The sequence below is a fragment of the Petaurus breviceps genome, unplaced genomic scaffold, assembly GCF_028583685.1.
Source record: "Petaurus breviceps papuanus isolate PSGF00001 unplaced genomic scaffold, PetGlider_PUasm1.0 90333, whole genome shotgun sequence".
Lineage (NCBI taxonomy): Eukaryota > Metazoa > Chordata > Mammalia > Diprotodontia > Petauridae > Petaurus > Petaurus breviceps.
In genome coordinates this window covers 906,988-933,926 of record NW_027187220.1, presented here as the reverse complement: position 1 = coordinate 933,926, position 26,939 = coordinate 906,988, and the positions used below count along the sequence as shown (strand labels likewise).

The window sequence follows — 26,939 nt, the reverse complement described above, 5'->3', positions numbered from 1 at the left end:
ACACGCGCACGCCGGGCCTCGTCCTGGTCTGCGTCCGCATTGGCGGAGGCGGCGGCGGCGGCGGCGGCGGCGGCGGCGGCGTCCGCGTCCTCCCCCGCGTCCGCGTCCGCCATGGAGGCCGGGCCCGAGGACTTCGTGCCCCCGCCTGAGTGCCCCGTCTTCGAGCCGAGCTGGGTCGAGTTCCGGGACCCCCTGGGCTACATCGCCAAGATCAGGCCCATCGCCGAGAAGTCGGGCATCTGCAAGATCCGGCCGCCGCCGGTGAGCGGGGAGGCGGGTCCGGGCCGGCGGGCCTGGGCCGGAGGGAGGGAGGCAGCCCGGCCGGCTTGCCGTGTGGGCCGGCACGCGCACGCTAGGCCACAACTCGGGCCTCGGGCCTAGGCCAGGCCCCAGCCCGAGCATAAGCCCGGGGAGGGGGGGTGCGCGCGCGCTCGGCGCCCCTCCTCGGCCCGGGCGCGCGCGCCCCTCCCCCTCTGGGGGCTGGCGCCTGCGTGTGCGCGTGCGTCTCCGGAACCGGCTTAGGGAGGGAGGGAGAGCTCTGTCCGGGTTCCGCAAGGGAGGTCGAGGCAGCTGCCTTCCCTGCTTTCCTCGTCCTTCTCTTCTCTGGGTCCCGCAGGGGCCAGCAGGGCCGGACTCGACGCGGGGGAAAGGCCCGGGGGGGGGGGGGGAAGGCCCGGCAGTTCCGCCCCCCCTCCCCCCCCTTCCCGAGATCGAGGGCCGGCCGGCCTGTGTCCGACTGCAAGCAGGGTCCGCACTGCCGGCCTGGATAGCGCTGTTCGCAGGTGCTTCTCCGGGGCCTCCACTAGGCAGCACTTGGAGGAGCAGGGTCTGCCTGAGCCTCGTGGCCCCCACGCCCCTCCCCGCCCCGGCAGACCTGTGATCTTGCCACAGAGGGGCACACTAGGCTTTGCTGGCTGAGAGTCACAGGTCATGGCCGGTGACCTGGGCAGCGCCTCGAAGCTGGATCCGGGTGGCAGCCCCCTTGGAGCAGCTCGGGCACTTGGCACGTTTCTGATTGGCTGGGGATTTCGGGAAGGGGCCTCCTGGTGCTAGGGGAGGGGAGGACACAGCAGAGCTAGCTGAGTGCCCCCCCCCTTTGAGTGCCCAATGCCGCATACTCTTAGGTGTGTTCTTCACCACGGGGTAACCCTGATTGGCGATGCCAACGGCTCTCTCTGCTCTTCGGGGGGGGGGTACCTAAACCCAGACCTTGTTCTGCAGGACTGGCAGCCTCCCTTTGCTGTGGAAGTGGACAATTTCAGGTTCACCCCCCGGATCCAGAGGCTGAATGAACTGGAGGTAAAAGGGAAGGGGTTGGCGGGTGGGAGGTGGAGGCAGACGTTCGGCCAGATAGCCCGAGCAAGGTGTCCTGGTGGGCCCACCTGCTGGGGGGGGGGGCAATCTGGTAGGCCCCTGGCCTCCCAGACCTTGATCCTAAAGGTTTGGGCAGGGTTTCTGGCTCAGTTCCCGATGCCACCTCAGGTGGCCAGGGAGCTGGGCCATATTGTCTAGAGGGTTCAAGGAGCCCTTGGAATAACTTAGTCCTGTTGACTAAAGGCACTGTGACAACCCCCTGTAAGTGTCATGGATCACGGGTGCTCTCAGGCTGGCGAGGAAACGGGTTCAGAGATCAAGCCGCAGGTGGCCTTCAGCAGCAGAGTTCTTCCGAGTCCTAAGTTCAGGCTCCCCATACTTCTTTGAATCCTCTTCTCATTCTAAAGTGGGAAAAGCCAAGATACACACTAAACCTTTCTGGGTTGTCACCCTTTGAGTGTTCTGTGGCCTTGGGACCTTACTAGATGCCTGCACCTAGGGTGGGCAAATGAACCTAGGCCACGTGTATGCTTCTCTGCTCTCTCTGGCTGGGACCAAAGGCATCCCAGGAAGGGAGAAAGGAGCACAAGCCCATGCTCAGCTGGGCTCAACACCCCCCACCCCCAGACCAAGCATAACTTGGCTGTGGGCCTGGCCTGGCACATAAGGAGAGGGCCAGCCCTATTGTCATCTAGGCTAGGAAGCCCTTCCTGCCTTGGGTACTCTTCATTTTCTTCTTCTGACTATTGGGGAAAAGAGAGTTGAGCAAGAGTCAGGGAGAAACTTGGGTCTGGGCAGGGTGGGGGGGTGGCAGAGCCCACGGTGCCCCCCCCTCTTTTTGTCCCTACTTAATTTTCTTTCCAGGCTTGGAGCCACATTGCTGTTCTTTTAGCTAATCTTGTTGCTGTGGGTGTGCTTTAGGGAGGGCAGACTGTGGCTGACACTGAGCCAGGAGGTGAGGCCAGACAGCCTCACTGTGTCCCCTTCAGGGACCTCAGAAATTCCCTAATGAGTAGCTTCCTTGGAGGAGACCATGTAACTGGGGGAGTTAGGCACTCAGGACACATATGTCACATGTGACTCTAACCCACATCCCCAGGCCCAGACCAGGGTGAAACTCAATTATTTGGACCAGATTGCCAAGTTCTGGGAGATCCAGGGCTCCTCCCTGAAGATCCCGAATGTGGAACGGCGTATCTTAGACCTCTACAGCCTCAGCAAAGTAGGCCCTGTTCTTCTTCCTGGGCCTCTGCATGTACACACGCTTCTGACCTGAGTGGGAGGGAGTGGGCACCTGCTGAGCAGGCAGGAGGGTATTCACCTTGGCTGGGCCTCTGGGTGTGCACACACTTACTGAGCCTGGCAGGGCAAGAGGGAGTGGGTACCTGCTGGGCATGTGGGTGGGCATTCAGCCTGGCTGGGCCTCTGGGTACTTAGGACTTTTCTCCCTCCATACCTTCCCTTCCAGATTGTGGTAGAGGAGGGAGGCTATGAGGCAATCAGCAAGGACCGCCGATGGGCCCGTGTGGCTCAGCGCCTCAACTACCCAGCGGGGAAGAACATTGGCTCCCTACTGCGGTCTCACTATGAGCGCATTGTCTACCCCTATGAGATGTACCAGTCTGGAGCTAATCTGGTGGTAAGGGAGGGGAGAGGCTTCAGATCCCTATGCTTCCATACACAACATATTCTACTCCTGTCCCCCAGCTCTCAGCTTCCTCTTACCTCATTGGGCTGAACCTAGGCTATACTCTTAAAGGATGGAGTGGGTGGGGATATCACTTTAGCTTGATATACAGACACCCCTCCTGAAACTGCTTTGGCAAGCTTGGCATCAGGAGACCATGGCAGTTCTAGCCTACCTCCTCCAACTCAGGGGTTGCCTGCCTGCAGTGGGGCTCCCCACTCCCCATTCCCTGATTAGTTGGACTGGGCTCTGCACTGGATATGTTGGGAGAAGTGAGTCAAGGGGAGAAGAGAGGGGAAGAAGGGAAGAGGGGTTCAGTCAGGGAGGACTTTCTAGAGGAGGTTTTGGGTGCTGGCAGTTACTGATGTCAAGGCAACGGTATCCCTTTCCAGCAGTGTAACACACGTCCGTTTGATAGTGAAGAGAAGGACAAAGAATACAAACCACACAGCATCCCCCTGCGGCAGTCAGTGCAACCCTCCAAGTTTAACAGCTACGGACGGCGGGCCAAAAGGCTGCAGCCTGATGTGAGTGCCACCCCCACCATCCCGTGATTCCCACCCACTGGAGCTGCCTGCCACCTGCCACAAGCCAGCAAGGGCAACTCCCCTGAGTGTTGTCTTGGGTTCTGTCTGCTCTTTTTTTTTTTTTAAGCAATCGGGCTTAAGTAACTTGCTCAAGGTTATAAGGCCAGTTATTTCTGGGTGTGGTGCCGAGTGTCTGAGCCCAGATTCAATCCCCAGGTCATCCCGACTCTGGAGCTGGTGCTGTTACTCGCTGTTGTCTGCCTGCTATTTTGTCCCCTGCCTCTCTTACGTGATGTGTCTCTCTCTGCTTTCCCTTCCTCCCATGCCCTCAGCCGGAACCCACTGAGGAAGACATTGAGAAGAACCCAGAGCTGAAGAAGCTGCAAATCTATGGGGCTGGCCCTAAGATGATGGGCCTGGGCCTCATGGCCAAGGACAAGAGTCTTCGGAAGAAGGGTGAGGCAACTGCTGGGGCCTGGGCCCAGGTTGGTGGGGGGGGGAAGGGGGATCTGCTGCTGTCCAGACCTGTTGACTTGCTGCCCTCCCCAGACAAGGATGGTCCCGAGTGCCCCCCTACAGTGGTGGTGAAAGAGGAGGCAGGCCCCGAACCGAAGCTGGAGCCAGCTTCCCCTAAAGCCTTTGTGGAAGGCAAAGAAGAGCTAAGCCACAGCCCTGAGCCCTGCACCAAGATGACCATGCGGCTGAGGAGAAGTCACAGCAATGCCCAGTTTGTAAGGCCAAGAGTTAGGGCTTCAGCTAGGCAGATCAGGGGCCTGGGTGACCCCACTGTGGGACCCTAGGCAGAAGGGGGCATGTAGGGAGTGTTTTGGTGCCATGGGGGCTCAGGCAGAGGCTGAATGACCTGGGTTGGGGAGGCGTGATTGCTAGAAGCACCCTCCAAGTGCTTGTGGGCCTTGGTGGGCTGGCCCAATGGTGAGCCCTCCCTCTGTGTGGCCAGATTGAGTCCTATGTGTGCCGGATGTGTACCCGAGGGGACGAGGATGACAAGCTCCTGCTGTGTGACGGCTGTGATGACAATTATCACATCTTTTGCCTCCTGCCCCCTCTTCCAGAGATCCCCAAGGGCATCTGGCGCTGCCCTAAGTGTGTCATGGCGGTAAGGTGCTTGATGCAGGAGATGGGAGGTAGGAAGACTGGGCCCTTTGCCAGTGGCTCTGCCATCCTAGCCACCAAACCATGAGGCCCATGGCCGTGCCTTGCTTTGCAGGAATGCAAACGCCCCCCAGAGGCCTTTGGCTTTGAGCAGGCCACACGGGAATACACGCTGCAGAGCTTTGGCGAGATGGCCGACTCCTTCAAGGCTGACTACTTCAACATGCCCGTGCACGTGCGTGCCTGGGGCTGGGCAGGCTCTGGGTGCAGGGTTTGGAGGCCAGAATTGACCTGTTTCTCCCCAACACACATCCCTTTTTGTGTCCCCAGATGGTACCCACAGAGTTAGTGGAGAAGGAATTCTGGCGTCTTGTGAACAGCATTGAGGAAGATGTAACTGTGGAGTATGGGGCAGACATCCACTCCAAGGAGTTTGGCAGTGGCTTTCCTATCAGTGACAGCAGCAGGCGCCTGTCCCCTGAGGAGGAGGTGTGGGGTGTGACCAAGGCCCTTCCCCTGGGGGGGGAGTCCCTTTCAAATGCCACTAGGCTGGACTTTTTGCATGGGAGTCAGGAAAGTCCTGGGGGCATGATATAATTCACTTCATAGCCTTTGCATCATCCCTTGAAAAGGTGGGGAAGCCATACGCCTTGCTTCTATGTCAGGGCCTGATGAAGTTTTCCACTGGTACCATCTGGAAAGCTGGGGAGGAAGGGGAGCTAGTCCCAGAGGCCCACAAGTGGAGCCTTGGCTGCATCATACCCTCCTGGAACCTCAGTCCATATCTACTCCCCCTCCAGGAGTATGCGGCCAGTGGGTGGAACCTGAATGTCATGCCCGTCCTGGAACAGTCAGTCCTGTGCCACATCAATGCTGACATCTCTGGCATGAAGGTGCCCTGGCTATATGTGGGCATGGTCTTCTCGGCCTTCTGCTGGCACATTGAGGACCACTGGAGCTACTCCATTAACTACCTCCACTGGTGAGCGGGGTGGCTCAGGGAGGGCCGGGCTGGTCCTGAGTGCCTATGCCCTGCCCTTGACCGCCTTCTACCCTGTGGCCAGGGGAGAGCCTAAGACGTGGTACGGCGTCCCGTCATTTGCAGCTGAGCACCTGGAGGAAGTGATGAAGAAGCTTACGCCTGAACTGTTTGACAGCCAGCCTGACCTCCTCCATCAGCTGGTTACACTCATGAATCCCAACACACTCATGGCGCATGGCGTGCCGGTCAGTGCCCTCTTCACTCCCCTGTGCGTAGGCTCCATCCAGAGTCAGTCAACTTGGCCCCTTTTTTCTGTGGGGTCTAGGGTAATGCCTCTTTCCTTTAGGGCCCAGTTGCTGGCCTCTGCCAGGAAGTCTGCCCTGTCTTCTTCCCTTGACCTTCTTAGAATAGGCTTCCTGGCAGACTGCCATCCTTGCTGGTGTCCAGGGAAGTCAGGGGAAAGCTCAACCTTGTGCGGGGCACGTTCTGCCCTGGTCTGTCTGAACCTCATGTCTTTGTGGGCAGTTCTGTGTGTCTAGGGCTTGACTTGGCTTCAAAAACTTGAGCGTGGGTCCCCACCCCACCCGTGAGCCTGTACTCTTTTTTCCCAGGTTGTCCGCACCAACCAATGTGCGGGAGAATTTGTCATCACCTTTCCCAGAGCCTACCACAGTGGCTTCAACCAGGGCTATAACTTTGCTGAGGCTGTCAACTTTTGCACTGCTGACTGGGTAGGCCAGGGCCGGGGACTACTTGGGGGAGGGTGGAATGGGCCTGGCAGGGTGACTTATCATCTCCCATCTGTAGCTGCCAGCAGGGCGTCAGTGTATTGAGCACTATAGACGGCTTCGGCGCTATTGTGTCTTCTCCCACGAAGAGCTCATTTGCAAGATGGCGGCCTGCCCTGAGAAGCTGGATTTGAACTTGGCGGCAGCCGTGCACAAGGAAATGTTCATCATGGTACAGGAGGAACGCCGCCTCCGAAAGGCCCTGCTTGACAAGGTGACGCCTGGGGGGGCCTTGAGAATCCCTCTGATGCCCAGGGAGGGCACCATGCAGCGGGGGGCCCAGGGCTGGCATGGACTGGGCACGGGGCCCCGCTTGTCTGGAGGTACTTGGGGGGTGGAGAACTGGAGGGGGAGGGGGGTCTGGCTGTGGTGACAAATGCCATCCTTACAGCGTGCTTTGGAAGTTTGCCAGGGTCAGCGCCAGGGCTCAGAGGGAGGGAGATGTTGGGTGTTGCAGTTCATTTCCAAGTTCTGAAGGTTTGTGCCAAGGCTTGCTCTGTAAAGTGAGGGATCTGAAACCCTAGCTGAGCATGAACAGCAGCAGGAAACGTGAGAGCTAGGGCTCGCTTGGAGGAGCTAGGAGTCTGGTTTGGGCTGACAGAGGGGCGCTCTTCCACTCCGGCCCCCTCATCCCTCTCTGCTGGCTGGCTCCCAGGCCTGCCTTACTGCCCACATTGGTGCTTCCCCAGGCTTCTCTGTAGACGTCTTTCTCCCTTTTCTGTCATCTGCTCTGGAAGCCTTGGGGGCCCTGGCATCAGCTTTTTTCCACCTTTGCATTTAGAATGCAGATGTCAAAATTGATGGGGTTTCCTTCCCATAACTGGTTTTGCTTAGTGGCACAGCGAGAACTCTGCCTTTTGAAGCTCCTTCTCCCTCCCACCTCCTGCTTCCACTCCTGCTTTGCCGGGCTGCAGCTTTGCCCACTCTGGGTCCCAACTCTTTCCTGAAGGCTTGCTCTGCCTGTCACTGGGACCGTGTGAGGCCCTGGACAGCCTGTGATCTGCCCCCCATGTGTGCACAGGGCATCACAGAGGCAGAGCGGGAAGCCTTTGAGCTGCTTCCTGATGACGAACGTCAGTGTGCCAAGTGTAAGACAACATGCTTCCTGTCCGCGTTAGCCTGTTATGACTGCCCTGACGGGCTTGTCTGCCTCTCCCACATTGATGACCTCTGCAAGTGTCCCACCAGCAAGCAGTATCTGAGGTGAATGGTCTGCTGGGCCCAGGGAGACATGGAGAGAGCATCAGGCATGGATGGCCCTGGGCAAGTCACTTCCCCTCTGACTACCTCAGTTTCCTCATCCGTAACCTGCCTCACAGGGTCATTGTGAGGATCCAAGGAAACTACGTGGAGAGGCCTTGTTCAATTTTCAAGGGTTGTTACATGTACCCATAGAATAGTAGAGTAGGGTCAGGGTGAGGGGAAGGTGGCCAAGCTTGAGGTGGGCTGGCAAAAGGCCTTCAGTGGAGGGGGTGGGGGCGGTGCTTGCTGAGTCTTAAAGGGGCCCTCGGCTAAGGGACTAGCTTGGGGAAGGCCAGGATAGAAGACAGCTGAGCTAGGCCATGTGGGAAGAGCCAGGATGCCAGCTCTGGCCATGCTCTGCCCTCAGGTACCGCTATACACTGGATGAGTTGCCTGCCATGCTGCACAAGCTGAAAGTGCGGGCTGAGTCCTTTGATACCTGGGCCAGCCACGTGCGCACTGCCCTGGAGCTGGAGGATGGGCGGAAGCGCAGTAAGTGGAGGGCAGCTGGGGGCTGGGGGGCTCCTGTGGGGAGCCAGAAGCTCATGGGCTGGCGCTCTCCCCAGGCCTGGAGGAGCTCAGGGCTCTGGAGTCTGAGGCCCGGGAGCGCCGCTTCCCCCACAGCGAGCTCCTGCAGCAGCTGAAGGACTGCCTGCACCAGGCTGAGGCTTGCATCTCTCGGGCCCTGAGGCTGGTCAGCAGCCGGGAGCCAGGGGGTGTGGAGCCCAGTGGGGAACGCCGGGTGCCCAGGGTGGTGCCCCCCCAGCTGACCCTGGAGGAACTCCGGGAGTTCATTGAGGAGATGAGCAGCTTACCTTGTGCCATGCATCAGATTGGGGAGGTCAAGGTGAGGAGGGAGCCCTCCTGGGTGGGCCTTGGGCTGGGCCTGGAGGCCGCTGGGAGGAGGGGAGGCCAGGCTGGGGACTCAGCCCCTCCCTCCTCTGTCTCCCCCATTCTCCTTTTGTCCTTCTCCCCTTCCTTTCCAAACCAGGGCATCTTGGAGCGGGTTGAGGCTTTCCAGACCCAGGCTCAGAGCGCCCTGGCCTCCCTGCCCACCAGCCTGGGCCACCTGCCAGGCCTGTTGGAGCAGGCTCAGTGCCTGGGTGTGGAGGTGCCTGAGGCCGAGCAGCTTAAGCTTCAGGTGCAACAGGCACATTGGCTGGAGGAGGTGAAGAGGGCCCTGGCACCCCCAGGCCAGCGGGGTACCTTGGCGGTCATGCGGGGGCTGCTGACTTCAGGGGCTGATGTAGCGCCCAGCCCCGCTGTGGACAAAGCCCGAGCTGAACTGCAGGAGCTACTTGCCATTGCTGAGCGCTGGGAGGAGAAGGCCCACCTCTGTCTAGAGGCCAGGTGCTCCCTCCCCCCATGTCTTCCCTGGCTTTCCCTTGGGCTTCTACTCAGCTCTGTCAAGCACTGGGGGGAGGGCCCATTCCCTCCACGACCTGTCCAGGGTGCTCCTTTGTTCTGGGCTCAAGACCCCCAGGCCTTCTCTTGAGAGGGAGCCACTGCCACAACTCACCTTCTTTCCATGCCAGGCAAAAACACCCTCCTGCCACCCTCGAGGCCATAATACGAGAGGCTGAAAACCTCCCTGTCCACCTGCCCAACATCCTGGCCCTGAAAGAAGCCCTTGGCAAAGCCCGGGCATGGATCGCAGATGTGGATGAGATCCAGGTGAGTGTGTCTCCCATACCTCCTTGCTGTGTCTGGCCTGTTCTTCAGCCCTTCTTTAGGGAAAAGTGCCCCAGAGGCAGGAATCTGGACAGCTTGACTTTGACCCTGTGGTGGCAAGGGAGCCCAACAAGCCCTTGGGCTTTGGAGAGTGGCAACTCCCTGTCTCCCTCCTTAGAATGGTGATCACTACCCCTGCTTGGATGATTTGGAGGGCCTGGTGGCTGTGGGCAGGGACTTGCCTGTGGGCCTTGAGGAACTGAGGCAGCTGGAGTTACAGGTGCTAATGGCCCACTCCTGGCGAGAGAAAGCTTCCAAAACCTTCCTCAAGAAGAACTCCTGCTATACTCTGCTTGAGGTGAGGCAGGCCCCATTTCCTTCTTCCTCCCAGCCTGCTGCCCTGCCTGCTGGGCCTCACTTGGTTTTCTGCCCTCACCCCTTGCCCAGGTGCTGTGTCCATGTGCAGATGCTGGCTCAGAGAGCATGAAGAGGGACCGATGGAAGAGAGAGAAGGAGCAGGGCCTGTACCGATCAGACACTGAGCTTTTGGGGTTGTCTGCCCAGGACCTCAGAGACCCAGGCTCTGTGGTGAGGAGGGGAGGTGGGAGGGGGTGGGATGGGCAGAAGGGCTGCCTCAGTGTTCTGAAGTTCTGTCCATCTCTTTCCTTGGGTCCAGATCCTGGCCTTCAAGGAGGGCGAGCAGAAAGAGAAAGAGGGCATCTTACATCTGCGCCGTGCCAATGCAGCCAAGCCCTGCCCATCGTCTCTCAAACTCACTGGACCGCCCTCACCTGAGTCCCCATCCTGTGTGTGTGGGCAGGCACCAGTAGGCGAGGGGGCCCTGCAGTGTGACCTGTGCAGGGACTGGTTTCATGGTTGCTGTGTGTCGGCCCCACGTCTCAGTGTGCTCCAGCCCCTGGCTTGGTGGGAGTGGGACACTAAATTCCTCTGCCCGCTCTGCATGCGCTCTCGCCGACCTCGCCTAGAAACCATCTTGGCCCTCCTGGTGGCCCTGCAGAAGCTGCCAGTTCGACTGCCTGAAGGGGAAGCCTTGCAGTGCCTGACTGAGCGGGCCATTGGCTGGCAGGGCAGGGCCCGCAGGGCTCTGGCATCTAGGGACGTGTCTGCGCTGTTGGGTCGTCTAGCCGAACTGCGGCAGCGACTGCACCGATCCCCAGTCACTCCCCGCTCCCAGCCTGACACCCTGGCCCCAGCCCCACTCAGGGAGAGCAGAGGCAGCAGCAGCAGCAGCCATGAGCTTCAGGTGGGGTTTCATGCATGGTGCCCCCTAGAGTGGGGGGGCAGCGGGGAGGCCTTGGCTTGCTCACTTTTCTCTCACTCCGCCGTTTTCCTTTCAACTGTGTTGGCCTCAGATGGCTTTGGAGAATGGAGATGGTGTGAAGATCCCTGAGAAGAGCAGTTCTGGGGGCAGCTCAGGTAGGGGTCTCTGGGGTTGGGTAGCAAGAGGGAGTTGGGCTTTGGGGCCTGGTGGGGCTGAGCTTTTGCTGTGCCCACCTCTGCAGATCTGGAGCTGCTGGCATCACTGCTCCCTCGGCTGGAAGGTCCCGTGCTCGAGCTGCCTGAGGCAGCCCGAGGCCCCCTGGAGGAGCTGATGATGGAGGGGGATCTCCTCGAGGTCACCTTGGATGAGAACCACAGCATTTGGCAGCTGTTGCAGGCTGGCCGCCCCCCAGACCTGCGCCGGCTCCGCACGCTGATTGAGGTGAGGCTCAGAAGGCAGGGGAGCTTGGGGAAGCTAGGCTGCCCAAGGCTACCAACCCACCCCCCTGCTTGTCATGTCCTTAGCTGGAGAAGGCAGAGAGACAAGGCCCTAGGGGGCGGAGTCGGGCTCCAGAGAAGCGGCGGCGTCGGAAGGGGGAACGCACTGGTGGTGAGTGCGCAGACATGACCAGGGAGGAGCTGGAGCCAAAGAGAGCCCGGGGCCCGGTGACTGAGGCAGAGGAGATACTGGAGGAGGAAGAGGAGGAGGAAGGGGAGGCCGAGGGACCCAGAGCCGGGGACGAGGACCTTCCCCCTGGTGGTGGCATGAGGAGTTCCAGCCCTCCCTTGAGCCAGAATGGGCCAGAGGATGGGCCTTCTGCCTGCTCCTCTGCTGTTGGCCCCTTGCCCTCCTCTCCCTGTTCCTCTGAACAACAGCAGTTGTGACAGTTTGGAGCTGGACATGTGCACAGTCCTGTGTCCCTGCACCCCGTGCTGGTCTCCCCCCCCACCTTGGGGGTTATGGCCTGCCAGCCTGGGGATGGGACTTGGGGGGGGCAGGGCTGACCTATAGGGGTCTTGGGCCCCCCCTTCCCATTCCCCCCCCCCCCCAAGAGGCCGGCCTCCTACCAGCATTCATTCCCTTGGATGGGCAGGCCTGTGGTCTGCCCCCTCCCGTCTTCCTCTGGCCCTAGCCAGCACCATTCCAGGAGTGGGGAAGGACAGAGGCCAGCTCAGCTGGCTCTGGGCCTGAGGGCCTTGGCCCTTTTGGTTCCCTGGCCTTCCCTCCACCCACCCACCTAGGGTCGAGGAGGAGAGGGGAACTAGCCCTTGTGAGCAAACCCTCATGGTTTTCTTTGTAATTAAACTTGGGAGGTTTGAAAGAAAGCTTCTCTGGTGCTGCTCCCGCAGGCCTCAGTAGCCTGCCCTCTGACCCCCCCCCCCCCCCCCCCCCCCCTTCCCCTGGGCTTATGGAATCGGGGCCAGAGCCACCAACACCTCAGCCATTTGTTGGGAGAAGAAACGAAGGAACTGCCCCCCCCCCCCAAAAAAAAAGCAAAACCAACAGGAAACACGTCGTTCCCACAGCTGCCTCTTTTAATTTTATTATTTTCCTCTTGTTAGAAATAAAACTGTTAGCAATCGTTTTTGGAAAGCCGCCTCTACCCTGGCAGTCCTTCTCTGGCCCTTGGAGTGGGGCTGGGCAGGGAAACATCCTATTTGGTCACACCCTGGGAGGTGAGGGTCTTGCCAGCCAGTGGCACAGCCATGGAAGAAGGAAAGGCTTAGGTGGGCAGTTATATAATTGATGATTTGATTGTTTAGGAGTAGGGGGTGAATGAGCCAAAAAGTAGAGGAGGAAGGGCCCTTGGCCTCCAGCCTCATCCATTCCCAGTAGAGGGGCACCCCAACCCCTTGTGCCCAGCCCTGGGCCTGGAGTTGGGATAGGGATAAGGCCTACCTGCCGCCATACCCCCATTTCATACACCAAGATTCTGTGCCCTTTCCCATCCTAGGCCTCTCCTGACTGCTGTGGGCAAACTGAGGGTCAGGGCCAAGAAGGCTGGTGGAGGGCAGCTGAGGCCACCACCAGTAGTTGGGAATGGAAAAGCTGTTGGCCTCCACCTCCACCTTAAGGGCCTCTGGATGCATGGTGAAGAAGCCCTAAGGCAAGGATTAGAATATCCCCTGCTGGGCCCCACCTCAAGGATCTCCTTTTCTAGGAAGCCCCTACTTTGGACTAGGTAACACTTGCTAAGCTTCTATGTGCCAGATGTGTGCACATATATGTGCACTGGGCACAGGCCCAATCCTCAAGGAGCCTATGGTCTAAGGAAGGCATTTGAATAAATGGGATTGGGAAAGGAGCCCAAGGCCAGGCTCACTGGATGGAAGAGGATGTGCTGGGAGGTGAGGTGTGAGAAGACTGGAAAGGGCATGAAGGACAGCATCTTGTCTTTGGTCCTGAAGTCCCTAGGGAGCCACTGGGGTTGAGTGGTGGGGAGTGGTGACATGATCACAAGTACACTTTTCACTTCGGAGGTTGAATGGATGAACTAGAGTGCGAAGACCCTTGAGGCAGGCACATCAGAGAAGAGCAGGATAGGTAGATGTGGAAAACATCACCATAGCAATGGTAATTAAACTGATGGGAGCTAATGAAATCCCCTTGAGTGAAGTACAAAGGGCAACGAAACCTGAGGGACTCCTATGGTTGGAGGGGGTGACCTGGAGGAGTCAGGAAAGTAGGGTCCTGAAAGAGGGGGTCTCCTAGACAGGGAAGAGTGATGAACAGTGTCAAGATGCCTCAGAGAGGTCAAGGAAAATGAGGGTGGAAAAGAGCATTGGATTTGGCAGCTAAGAAATCACTGGTGACTTTGGAGAAAACCATTTCAGTGGAATGATAAGGTCAGAAGCTGGTCTAAGCATATAATCTAATAAATAGTGAGTGAGGGGAGAGGAAGGATGAATAGAATCTTAGAAAAGTTAGGATAGATCTCTGGAGAAAACTGAATGGAAACAGAAGTATGCTTTTTTGTTTTATTTTTCTCAGCTGTATGTGGCACATTCACAAAAACTGACCACAGATTAGGGCATAGAAATATCACAAACAAATGCAGAAATAGTAAATGCACCCTTTTCAAACCATAAGGGAATAAAAATTACATTCAGTAAAGGGCTGTGGAATCATAGATAAAAAATTGGAAATTAATTCTAAAGAGTAAATGGGGTGGGGCGGCCAGGTAGCACAGAGAGTAAGAGCACCAGCTCCCGTGTCGGGATGACCTGGGGATGACCTGGGGATCGAATCCTGGGCTCAGACACTTAGCACCCACCCAGAAACACCTGGCCGTGTAACCTTGAGCAAGTTACTTAACCCCAATTGCTTAGGGGTGGCCAGGTGGCTCAGTGAGTAAGAGTACCGGCCCCAGTGTTGGGATGACCTGAGATCGAATCTGGACTCAGACTCTTAGCACCCACCCAGAAACACCTGGCCGTGTAACCTTGAGCAAGTTACTTAACCCCAATTGCTTTAAAAAAAAAATAAATAAATGGGTCAGGGGCAGCTAGGTGGTGCAATGAATAGAGCACCAGCCCTGGAATCAGGAGGACCTGAGTTCAGATGCGGCCTCAGACACTTGACATGCTAGCCGTGTGACCTTGGGCAAGTCACTTAACCCCAACTGCCCTCCAAAAAAAGGCAAAAAAATAAAAATAGAACTAATAAATAAAGAGGTGGGGGGGGGAGAGGGAGAAAGTAGTAAAATAAGTAAAGCATTGGTTATTTTTAATTTTCAGAAAAGAAAACCAAATTACCAGTATCAGAAATGAAAAATGCATCACAAATGAAGATGAAATTAAAGAAACGATTAGGAGTTATGTTGCCCAAGTGAATGTCAGTAAAACTGACAATCTAAGTGAAAATCAATTGATATTTATTAAAATATAAGCTTCCCAGATTAACAGAAGAGGAAATATAATACTTAACCCTATTTTAGAAAAGGAAATTGAACATGCGATCAATCGGCTCCCTAAGACCACAAGGATTCACAAGTGAATTCTACCAAATGTTTAAGGAAAAATTAATTCCAATACTATATAAACTATTTGAAAAGATAGGTAAAGGAGTCCTACCAAATGCCTTTTATGACACATATATGGTTGTTTTTTTTTTTTTAAGCAATCAGGGTTAAGTAACTTGCTCAAGGTTACACGGCCAGTTATTTCTGGGTGTGGTGCTGAGTGTCTGAGCCCGGGATTCGATCTCCAGGTCTTCTCAACACTGGAGCCGGTGCTCTTACTCGCTGTGCTACCTGTGCTACCCCACATATATGGTTTTAATACCTAAACCAGGGAAAGCAAAAAACAAAACTAGAGAACAATTTCCTTAATATCGATGCAGAGAGACTATAGCCCTGTTTCACAAAGATCGTGCTCTATGACCAGGTGGCATTTCTACTAGGAATGCAGGGCTGATGCAATTAACATTAGGAAAACTATCACCATAATTGTCCATATCAATAACAAAAAAAAAACAACAAAAATCATGATTACCTCAATGGAGAAGAAAAAGGCAGAAAAAGCCTTTGACAAAGTACAGCACTCATTCATATTAAAAGCATTCATAAAATTCACATAGGAATAAATGGAGCTTTCCTTAAAAGTGATAAGTAGTATCTATCCAAAACCATCAGCAAGCATTATTTGTAATAGAGATAGGTCAGAATCCTTTCCTATAAGATCATAGCGAAGCCACTTATTCAGTATTGTACTGGAAATGCTCACTATAGCAATAAGATGAGAAAAAGACATTGAAGGAATAAAAATAGGCAATGAAACAAAACTTTCACTCTGCAGATGATATGGTATACTTGGAGAATCAAGTAAAAAATTTAATTGAAACAATGAACAACTTTAGTACAGTTGCAGGATATAAAATAAACCCAAATAAATCATCAGTATTTCTATATATTACCAACAAAGTCCAGCAGGAAGTGATACAGAAATTCCATTTAAAATAATTGTTGACAATGTAAAATACTTGGGAGTCAGCCTACCCAGAGATTAGATCAACATAATTACAAAATACTTCTCACAGGTATACATATTTTTCCAAACAATTGGAAAAATATTACTTGTTCAAGGGTAGGCTGAGCTAATACAATAAAAATAATAAATCTACCTACATTAATTTACTTAAACTACCAAAGAATTATTTTATAGAGCTAGAAAAAAAATCATTCATCTGTAAGAACAAAAGGTCAAAAATATCGAGGGAATTAATGAAAAAAAACAAACAAACCTGAAGGATGGTAGACTAGCCATACCAGATTTCAAACTGTTACAAAATGGTAATCATCAAAACAATCTGGTATGGCTAAGAAATAGAATGGTGGACCAATGGAATTGATTAGATACACAGAAGTAAATGACTATAGTAATAGTGTTTGGTAAAGTCAAAGATCCATGCTTTTAGGGTAAAAACTCAATATTTGACAAAAGTTGCTGGGAAAACTGGAAAGGAGTTTCAAAGAAGCTAGGTATACAGCAACATCTCACACTGTATACCCAAAAAGTCAAACTAGATACAGGATTTAGACATAAAGGGTGCTATAAATAAATTACCTGTCAGATCTCTGGATAAGGGAAGAGTTTATCACCAAACAAGGGACAAAAAAGATTACAGGAAATAAAATGGATAATTTTGATTACATGAAATTGAAAAGGTTTTGCACAAAAAACTATGCAGCAGAATTAGGACAGCAGGAAATTGGGAAATAAAACATTTTACAGAAAGTTTCTTTGACAAAGGCTATATAGCAAAACTAAACCAAATTTCTTTTTTTTTTAAAGCTTTTTGGAGGGGGGAAGGCAGGGCAATTGGGATTAAATGACTTGCCCAAGATCACATGGCTAGTATTAAGTGTCTGAGGCCTGATTTGAAATCAGGTCCTCCTGATTCCAGGGCTGGTGCTCTATTCACGGAGCTACCTAGCTGCTCCCGTAAACCAAATTTCTAAGAATAAAAGCCATTCCTCAATGAATAAATGGTCAGTATGAACAGGCAATTTTCAGAAGAAGATATGAAAGTCTGAAATACGACCTTACACTTATCAGATTGGCTAACATGATAGAAAAGGAAAATGACAAATCTTGGAGAGGATGTAGAAAAATTGGGACATTAATATACTGTTGGAGTTGTGAACTAATCTAGTCATTTTGGATAATAACCTGTGTATACTCTTTGACGCAGCAGAAGCTCTACCAGGTGTGTATCCTAAAGACAACAAAGAAGGGAAAATCACTTATTTGTACAAAAAATATTTATAACAGCTCTTTTTGTGGTGGTAAAGAATTCAAAATTGAGTGGATGCCCATTATTTGGGGAATGGTTAAACAAGTTTAATGGTTTATTATTGTGATGAAATATTATTGTGCTACAAGCAGATTGATTTCAGAAAAAACCTGGAAAGACTTACACGAAGTGATACAAAGTGAAGTGAGCAGAGTCAGGAGACCAGTGTCCTCACTTACAGCAACACTATATGATAAGCTGTCACAGTTAGCTGCTCTGGTCAAGACAAGGCAATTTCAAAGCACCCATGATGAGCAATGCTATTCATCTCCAGAGACAAAACTGATGAAGTCTTAGTGCACAAAGAAGCATTTTTTTACTTTATTTTTTGAGGGTTTATTCTTTTGGTCTGTGTTGGAAATATGTTTTGAAGGGGGGGGTGGCGGGACCAGAAGAAGATACAGGAGAGAGACAAGGGGGGCAGGGGAGAAGGATTAGAAAACTTGCTGGATAAAGTGGCTCATACCCAGCTTTAGTAGCATTGGGCCCCTCCCTCTAGCCTGTTTTGGGCTCTAGCCGCACTTCTTAAACCCCGTTTCTCCTGACCAGCTGAACCTTACCTGTGCTATCAGGCCTTCTCTAGGGAAAGATGCAAGCACCAGAGACCAGCTTCCTCCCCCCCCCCCCCCCCCCCAGCCTGGCCCTAGACTGCTTTTGACCTTGGCGTAGCAAGGAAGAGGCTGAAGGCCTCTGAACACCAACTTCCGCCCTTCTCAAGCCAACACACTGAAAGCTGAGCCTGCCTTGGTGGGCCCTTCCGTCTCTTCCAAGTTCTCCCAGGGGGTCTCCCTCCTTCACCAACCCCCTTTGTTTTCTGAAATCCCGCCCCAGCCCCTTAGGTAAGTTATTTATTCCCTTTGTCCCCAAGGATCGGGGCCGGAAGAGGGAAAAAGATCGCGCGGGAACCCATTTTTCAGAGGGGAAGAAGGGTAGTGAGACAGACAGGCGGCCAGTATCAAAGGGAGGATTTGAACCCACCGCCCCACCTTCCAACCTTCATTCCGAATCCCTGACGCACCGCCCTCATCTAGCCGGTAGCGCCCCCTCAGACTAGGAGGCTCGGGCCACCAGCCCTCAGACCGGGAGTATGCGCATTCGGGTCGCCCCACCCCGGGCCCCGCCCACCGCCACCTCCTCTAACTCTTCCCCCTTCCCCCCTTCCTGGCCCCCTCCCAGGAACCTATTGGGAGCCGGTCCTGGGGTCGGCCAATCAGAGAACGCCAAGGCGATGGAGCGGAAGGGCGGGGCCCAGCTCGACCTCTTCCCTCCTCCAGACATCCCAGCATTCCTCGCATCTCTCTTCCTGCCTGGCTCCCCAGTGCCAGCCCGCCTCAGCTTTCCTGGATCTTCTGTGGTCCTCGACTCTGGGGCTGGCAGCGCGGACCCTTCACCATAGGACAGCCCGGAGCTCTGATTGTCTACCATGGCTTGCACGCCCTGCACGGGCAGTGCTGCTCCCAGCCATCACCGGGAGAGGGGCCAGTCGTGCCCACCCTGGCTCCCACCGGGCAGCCGGGGGCCCATCAGACCAGCAGCTCCCTTCAGCCGCCCCCCCCCCCCCCACCCCCCGGGAGGCAAACCCTGGCTGCTCCCGAAGGGGCTCCGAAAGGAAAGTCCTGGCCACGGAGGTCCCGGGTGCAGTCGTCCTGAGGACCGTGGGATCAGACGTGTGGCTGGAACCTTCCCTGAGTGTCGACTCCCCTAGAATGGGAGCCCCTCGAGGGCAGGGACTGTCTGACTCTTCTGTTTGGATGCACAGGGCTTGGCACACAGTAGGTGCTTAATAAATGCTTCATTCTCAACTTACTGTGAAAGTTTGAGCAAATATCTTGGTGTCTTCTCTGGACTTCAGTCTTCTCCTTTGGAAGAGAGATCAGTTCCACTCCTCAGAACGAATGGAGGGACATGAAGGGAGTCTTGGGAAACATTTTCAGCCAGACCCCCCCAGGTCTTCTGGTCACATCTCAGGGCATTCCTACCCCTGGCCTGTCCAAGACTGGGCCAACCCCCCACCAAGCCCCTGGAAAGAAAACAAACAAGGCTGAGTGATTTTATTTATTTCAGTATCTTGGTTTACAAAAAAACAGGCAGAAAAATGGGGGCCCTGTGTAAGGGCAGTAGCCTGCCCATGAGCCCTCCCCTCAGGCTCAGGCCTAAAGGGCCCTGACTCCCTCAGGAAGGCCTCCAGGGCCCTCCCCACCTCCTCCACCATGTCTTCCAACTGGATCAGGATAGGGCCAAGTCTAGGTTGGTCCCAAAGCAAAGGCTTGAAGCCCAGTTGCCTTCCTCTTCCCCATTTCCCTCCTCTGCCTGCCTGTTTGCTCCTCATGCCCCCACACAGGGGAAGATGAGAGGAGCTGGAGGGGAAGACAGAAAAGGGGCAGGGGCTGGGCAAATACAGGGCAGCTTGAGCCAGCATGCCCCCCAGTCAGGAGGTGGGAGACAAAGGGGCAAATCCCCTACATGAAAACTCAGGAATGGGTCTGAGCCCAGCAACACTTGGGGCCTCAGACTCTCACCCCTTCCTGCTCCTCCAGGACATAACAGGTCTCCTGGGTGCCACAGGATCAAATGTTGACCCTTTCCTCTTGGCATTAAAGTCCCTCCCCCCCAATACCAGTTCCTAATACATACTCCCAGCTCTCTAGGTTCTACCAGGTCCCTCTCCCACCCACATACAACACCTCCTCTGAAAAACCCTCCCTAGACCCAGCTCACCTCTCCACTGAATCCTCCCTCCTCCTAGCCCACCCCTTCCTTTGTAACCTCCTGTAGATAGCAAGTCCGTGAGAGAGAGGTGGGGCTATCTGAACAGTCTGGAGTCAGCTCTCTGGTGCAGGGAAATCCCTGACCATTGACACCCATGTGAGCCTTCGGTGGCATCCAGGGCTCATCTGAGCGAGGCGATCTGCTATGGGGCACCTCCAGAGAGGTATGTTCTTAGGGAAGGGAGGAGGGTCCCTGAGACACACTGAGCCAGGTCAGTGAAGAAGAGGGGGGATTGAGAGGAGGATGGAAGGAGGTCCCAAGAAGGAGAGAAAAAGGTGATACAACATCCACAAGGACTCTGGGACCACTGGGACCCATGGAATCTATCACCTTGGAAAAAAAGACAGGGCTGGCCAGCTTGCAGAAAGGAAGGCTGAAGGGGAAAAGCCATCCTTAGAGGGGACAAGCTGGGGTCTAATAGAACCAGGGAGCTAAGTCCCCTACCATGAAAGCAGGAGAATTGCCTAGCCTGTCCCCAAGGAGGCAACTGGAGGGGACCTGGCAGCAGTGGGGGGCACTGGTCCTGGGCCACCCCCATGCCCCAACAGGGGGGCAAATTGGAATTCCCAGTGGGAACAATGTGGGAAGAGACAGGATGGAGCCCAAAGGCCATCCTTGGTGGCAGTCCCCAAAAGGCTTCCTGGGCCGGGGCACCGCTGGCTGGGGCTCCAATATCTCTTGGCATGAGAGCCTCCCTTTGCCCACTTGTGGAGGGGACATTCATCACTAAGTCAATGTTACTGGGTTTGGGGCAGAGAAGTTATGTAGGACATAACAATCTCTCTCTCTGGAGACAGCAAATCCAAGAGAGAGGAATTAATGGAAATGAAAACCCAGCACATTCACAACTAACAGAAAACCCTGGGTTTTTTGTTTCTACTTTTTAAAAAACAAAAAGACAATCTGGTGTATGTGTATATGGGTCCCTCCTCCCCTTGAAGCTGCTGGGGACAGGGCCAGGCCGCAAGGGACCCCTCCCTCCCCATATCACCAGTAACAGAGGAGTGCCATTCAATGGAGCACAGAGAATCAGGTAAGTTTAGGGACCCACTCCTGGATTCCCACCATCCATGCCCTCAACTTGAATTATCATCTACCAATTTGGTTTCCGTCCCCTCATTCACTCTCTTTTTCCTTTTTTACTCCTCCTCTCCATGTCTGCTGGTCTGTTTTTACATGACACAATAAGGCTCCCGAGGGGCCTGGGGGCCTCCAGCCCCCCAGCAAGGGGCATGAGTCCTCAGGCACTTCTTGAGGTCCTTGTTGAGGAGGAAGCAGACAATGGGGTTGACCCCAGCCTGTGTAAAGCTCATCCACACAGCAGTGGCTAAGTATCGGTGAGGGACAGCACAGGCCTTCACAAAAACCCGCCAATAGCAGGCCACAATGTAGGGAGACCAGAGCAGCAGGAACAGCAGAGTGATGGCGTAGAACATGCGGCCTAGCTCCTTCTCCCCCCGGAACTCCTCCATGCCTAGGAGGCGCCGGCTGGCTGCATGGCCCCCGCCCCCTCCAGCAGCCTGCCGGATGCCCAGCAGGGTAGGAGGCAGGGGGCCTCGGCCAAAGCCAGCGATCCAGTTTGCGGCGGCCTGGCCGGTGGCACCAGGCCCATGAAACGTCCAGTTCTGACTGACTGCTGGGACAGTCTGGACAGGGCGCATCTTGCGGTGACGGTACTCAAAGAGAAGCAGCTTCCCATATACAGCATGGGTGGCAGCCATGAGGGCAGCCAGCATGAGCATGAAACCCAGTGTGTCATTGGCCTTGAAGTAGCGGTGTTCAAAGATGCACTGATCCTCCTCGCGGATGAACTTGTAGGTGCCGACATCAAAAACAGGTGGGAAGGCCATGGCCACAGACAGGGTCCAGGCCATGCAGATGACTGCTGCACTGGTCCACAGGGTCATGCGCTTGGCATAAAAGCGGTGGTGAGCCACAGCCATGTAGCGGGTGACGCTGATGCAGAAGAGCATGAAGGCAGCATGGAAGCAGAAGAGAACAGCCATGAAGGCCACCACCTTGCAGCTGAGAGCGCTGTAGGTCCAGGCCGAGCCGTGACGGATGGAAGCCAGCACAAAGGGGAAGCACACGGCGGCCCGCACGCCGTCGGCCAGGCACAGGTCCAGCAGGAAGTAGTATGGGGCCTTGTGCAGGGCCCGCTCCCTGAGGACCAGCAGCGACAGGAGGGCGTTGCCCACCAAGCTCACACAGATGATGGCTCCCAAGAGAACCAGCTTGATGGAGGTGGTGGCAGCAGCAGAGGTGGCTGGAGGAGGAGGCAGGGAGGACCCGCTGCCATGAAGGCCGTCTGACCCAGTGGCGTTGGGCATCATGCCACCAGGGGGCTGGCCAGGGATGGAGGGGCTGGGGATCAGAGGCTCCTGCTGGCTGCCATGGGTCTGCCTGCAGAGAGGACAAGGAGGGGCAGAGACAGGGCAGCGTGAGAGACCAGAGGCAGAGGGAGAAAAGAGAAGCAGGGGGGGGGGGGGGGAGATGGCAGAAGAGAGAGAAGATGAGGGTGGGAAAGGAGAGACAGAGACAGAGAAAGAGAAAGAGAAACATGGAGACAGGTGAACAAAGGCACACACACAACTCACAAACGCACACAGAGTCTCTCACACAAACTCTTACACACACTCATACACACACAATCACACACTCTCACAGACATGCACATACACACTCTATATCTTACAAACACACACTCAATCTCTCACACACACCCTCTCACACACATACTCTCTTATACACACACTGTCTCTCACACATACATACTCTTTTACGCACACACTCATACACATTCACACACTCTCTCACAAACACAGACACACAAAACCACTCACACACTTTCCCACACACTCATAAACACACTCACAAACACACACACTCTCTCATACTCACCCACACACCCACCCTTTCTCTCTTACACACTCACACACACAACACTCTCACCCCCACACTCTCTCTGTCTCACAAACACACACACAACACTTTCTCTCTCACACACATACTCTTTTACACATACACACTATCACACACACTCTCTCACGCCCACACACTGACACACACTCTCACAAAACCACTCTCACACATACTTTCCCACACACTCACACGCACATACTCTCACCCACACACCCACCATTTCTCTCTTACACACTCTCACACACACAACACTATCACCCCCACACTCTCTCTGTCTCACAAACACACTCACACACACTCTCTCACACACACCCCTTTCTCTCTCACACAGTCTTACACACACTCTGTCTCTCACATGCACACTCTCTTACACAGACACACTCACAAACACTGACACACTCTCAAAAAACCATTCTCACACACTCTCTCACAACACTCTCACACACTCTCACACTCACACCCCCCCACACATCCTTTCTGTCTTACACTCTTTCATCCCCCACACACACTCCCTCTGTCTCACGAATACACTTTCTCTCACACACACGATCTCATACCCACAAACTCTCTCGCACACACTCTATCTCTTTCACATACACATTCACATTCTCAACACACTCTGTATCTCACACAAACTCTCTCTCACACACACTCCAACACACATGCTCTCTCACACACTCAGACTCACACTCTCATACTCTCACACCCTCTTACACACATTCTCTCACAAATGCGCACACTCTCTCTAACACAGTCACACACGATCAATTTGTCTCTCTAACACACTCTCTCACATACACTATCTCTCACACACCTACACACACACTCTTACACACACCCTTTCTCTCTTACACACACCCTCTCAGACACACACTCTCTCACAAATAGACACACTCCCTCTAACACCCCACACACTCAATTTGTCTCTGTAACACACTCTCTCACACACACTCTCTCTCACACACCCACACACCCACACACACACTCTTTCTCACACACATTCTTTCACACACACTCACACTCTGTCTCACACACTCTCATACACTCTCACACACACTCATAAACACACATTCTTTCACACACATTCTCTCAAAACCACACACTCTCACACACACACACTCTCCCTCTCACAAACTCTCTCATACACACACTCTGTATCACACTCACACTCTCACACATACTGACACACTCTCACCCATACTCTCTCTCACACACATACACTCTTTCTCTCACACACACCCTTTCTCACACATACCCTGTCTCTCTTACATAAACACACACACTCTCCCTCTCCCAAAACACACACTCTCACAACCCCCCACACTCTCTCTCACATACTCTCCTTCTCTGAAACACACACATTCTCTTTCACACCTCCCCCACACATTCTCTATCTCACACATACTGTATTTTACACACACTCTCTCTGACACACACAAACTCACACACCCTCCCTCATAAACACACATTTTCACACACTCTCTCACACACACTCTTACACATTCTCACACAGTCTGTCACACACACTCTCAGAAACACACACTTTCACACACACACACCCTTTCTCTTCTTACATACCCTCTCTTTCTCTCAGACACACACATTCTTCCTCTCTCTCACAGGTACATACTCTCTCTGATACACACACAATCTCCCTCTCACATACACACTCACACTCTCTCAGTCTCTAACTTACATACACACTCTCACACACACTTTCTCACAAATATATACACACTCTAACACATCCTCTCACACACACTCTCTCACATACATTCTCACCATGTCTCTTTAACACACACACTCACACACACTGTTTCTCATACAAAATGTCTCTCACACACACTTTCTCTCAATACACTCTACACACACTCTCACGCACATACACACTCACACACAATCCTTCACAGACACACACTGTCTCTCACAAACACACCCACACACTGTCTCTAACAAACACACCCACACACACACTCTCACACACACACACCCCTCTCTCTCACACACAGTCTCTCTCACATGCTCTCTCACACACTCTCTCTGACACATACATTCCAGTGAACACACACTCTCACAAACTCACACACACTCATAAACACACACTCATACAGGCAACACACACACTCTTTCTGTCTCACATAACCCTCACACACTCTCACACCCATACACACCTTTTCTCTCTTACATTATCTCACATACACTCTCACACACTCTACTCACACACCCTCTTATACACACACTCTCTCTCTGACACACACTGACACACTCCCTCACAAACACACACTCACACATACTCTCACACAAACTTTCACACACACTCACACAGGTACAAACTCTCACACACTCTCTCACTCACACACAGACATGCTTTCCCTCATGCACACTCCCTCATAAACACACACTAAAAGACACACATTCTCACACACATTCTCTCTCAGACTTACTCTCTCACTCATAACATAGTTTTACACATTCTCTCACACATACACTCACACACAGCCACACACACTCTATGTCACATTCACACCCTTTCTCTCTTACACACACACTCTCTCACACACACTTTCATACACTCTCTCACACTTTCTCACACACACACTGTATCTGTCTCACACACACTCACACTTTCTCACATATACTCTGTCACACACACCCTCTTTCTCTCACACTCTCATATACTCTCACACACACACTGTCTCTCACACATACACTCTCTCACAGCCACCCACCCACCCACCCACACACACACTTTCTCTCTCTCAAACACACAGACACAGACACAGCTGATACAATGGATTCCCAATCTCAGGACACACACACAGTATGATGTACAAAGGATCTCCCAAAGCTAATGCCCAGATCCACACAATGCAGAGAGACCAGCTGTCTCTGTGGAATCTCCTATGTCTCTGCATATACTCACACAATATGAAGACACACACCAAGGCTCCAAGTCAGCCTGGGTGCGCACAGGAAGCTGGCTAGGAGGTTCCAAAAGGGGGAGGAGTCAGCCTGCCTCTCCACCCCCCCCTCCCCAGTCTGTCTCTTCTCTCTCCTCTCAATCAGCGTCAGTGACTGGCTGCCCCCCCAGCCCCCCACTCCTCTCTAGAAGGTGATGGCTCCTCCCTCACTCAGTGGAGACAGAAAAAGAATGGGAGGGATAGAGAGATAGAAGGAGAAATGGAGCCAGAGAGGAGTGGAGGGAGGGAGATGGCTGGGCCAGCCAAAGCCTGGGGGTTCCTTCAAACAGACCTATGAGGACCCCAGGCCAGGTTCATGCCTATGGTTCAGATTCCTGCCATGTGTCAAGAGCTAAGCCAAGAGCCCATCCCACTCCCCCCTTCTAACTCTGGGTTGGGCACCTCTCCACCCTCATACAACACCCACAGATCACAGACCTGGCCAGACACCCGCGCCCCTCCTTTAGGCCTGAGGTCAGCCTCTGTGTCCAAGAGAGAATCTGCTCTCCTTCCCCACCCCACTTCCTGCCCACCCACAATCACTGAGAACAGCCAGGGATAATGAGAAAGAAACACAGAATAATATGGGGGCGGGGTGGGGGTGGGGGAAGGGGAGGAGGCGTTGATGACCAACAGTTTCTGCAGGACTCCATTTTGGGGGACTGGGGGAAAGGTGGGGGTGAGCCAGAGAGACTGAGGCAGACACAGGGATAGGGAGAGACACAATAAGGAGATGCAGACACATGAAGGAGGGAGAGAAAAAGGCGAGAGATAGACTGAAAGATGAACAGAGAAAAGAGATGGAAAGAGAAAGACACAGACACAAAGAGGGTGTAAGAAGAGAGAGACACAGAGAGGGAGAGACAGAGAGAGAAAGAGAGAGAGTGTGTGTGAGAGAGAGAGAGAAACGGAGAGAACAAAGAAGCTATGGAGAGACAGAAAGAGGGGGAGATACAGAGAGATAATGGGGAGACGTTGGTATACAAAGCAAGGTGGCAATGAAGCAAAAAGATAGTGAGAGAAGAAATACATAATCACAGGCAAAGAAGTAAGACGGAGATGCAAATAAAGGAAAAGATGGGGTGGGTACTGTGGGCATAGAAGGGGAGACAAAAGGGGAACACTCAGACTAAGGGACAGACAGGGAGGGAGCCAAAGCCCAGAGCCCGACTAAGATCCAGAGCAGGAAAGGGCAAAGCAAGAAAGCCAATAAATAACTAACTCAATAAATATAAGAGAGACAGAGAATCCCAAATGACACTGAGACAAGGAGGAAGGGGAAAACGTGGGGCTGAGAAGGGGTGGAAGCTACGGGAAAAGAGGGGGCTATACCTGGATTAAAGGAGACAGAAGGGAGGACCTGGAGAGATAGAGATGTGAAGCAGCAG

The 26,939-nt window shown here is 53.6% G+C and overlaps 2 protein-coding genes and 1 long non-coding RNA gene across 4 annotated transcripts; 2 read left to right on the top strand and 1 right to left on the bottom strand.

The window, feature by feature from the left end:
- Positions 1-12: 12 nt before the first annotated feature.
- On the top strand, positions 13-12,199 carry KDM5C (lysine demethylase 5C). The gene is made up of 25 exons (XM_069108235.1): positions 13-261; positions 1,222-1,299; positions 2,414-2,536; positions 2,783-2,953; positions 3,394-3,528; positions 3,861-3,984; positions 4,078-4,259; positions 4,487-4,645; positions 4,757-4,876; positions 4,972-5,130; positions 5,442-5,623; positions 5,706-5,868; positions 6,235-6,354; positions 6,431-6,625; positions 7,433-7,614; positions 8,021-8,145; positions 8,220-8,500; positions 8,645-9,003; positions 9,189-9,327; positions 9,503-9,682; positions 9,772-9,912; positions 10,001-10,588; positions 10,698-10,761; positions 10,848-11,047; positions 11,131-12,199. Exons 1-25 carry the CDS (start codon positions 112-114, stop codon positions 11,488-11,490), a joined length of 4,680 nt encoding a protein of 1,559 aa, XP_068964336.1. The 5' UTR covers positions 13-111; the 3' UTR covers positions 11,491-12,199.
- Positions 12,200-16,415: 4,216 nt separating this feature from the next.
- Positions 16,416-18,727, top strand: LOC138177179 (uncharacterized). Its single transcript, XR_011172449.1, has 2 exons — positions 16,416-17,739; positions 18,077-18,727. It is a non-coding gene; the product is annotated as an uncharacterized lncRNA (long non-coding RNA).
- A 215-nt stretch (positions 18,728-18,942) lies between these two features.
- GPR173 (G protein-coupled receptor 173) lies at positions 18,943-26,114 on the bottom strand. 2 transcript variants are annotated; one of them, XM_069108230.1, is made up of 2 exons: positions 25,990-26,114; positions 18,943-22,072 (listed from the first exon to the last, which is right to left on the bottom strand). In XM_069108230.1, exon 2 carries the CDS (start codon positions 22,000-22,002, stop codon positions 20,842-20,844), a length of 1,161 nt encoding a protein of 386 aa, XP_068964331.1. In that variant the 5' UTR covers positions 22,003-22,072; positions 25,990-26,114; the 3' UTR covers positions 18,943-20,841. The 2 variants fall into 2 exon arrangements, with proteins under 2 accessions (XP_068964331.1, XP_068964330.1); XM_069108229.1 differs by lacking the exon at positions 25,990-26,114 and adding an exon at positions 25,515-25,928.
- Between the last annotated feature and the right edge of the window lie 825 nt (positions 26,115-26,939).

Bases quoted from the DNA above. Each gene is read 5' to 3' on its own strand.
- KDM5C (XM_069108235.1), top strand. From the start codon at position 112: ATGGAGGCCGGGCCCGAGGACTTCGTGCCCCCGCCTGAGTGCCCCGTC. The intron at 262-1,221 runs GTGAGCGGGGAG...CTTGTTCTGCAG, and splicing joins GCAAGATCCGGCCGCCGCCG to GACTGGCAGCCTCCCTTTGC. The intron at 11,048-11,130 runs GTGAGGCTCAGA...TCATGTCCTTAG, and splicing joins GGCTCCGCACGCTGATTGAG to CTGGAGAAGGCAGAGAGACA.
- GPR173 (XM_069108230.1), bottom strand. From the start codon at position 22,002: ATGATGCCCAACGCCACTGGGTCAGACGGCCTTCATGGCAGCGGGTCC.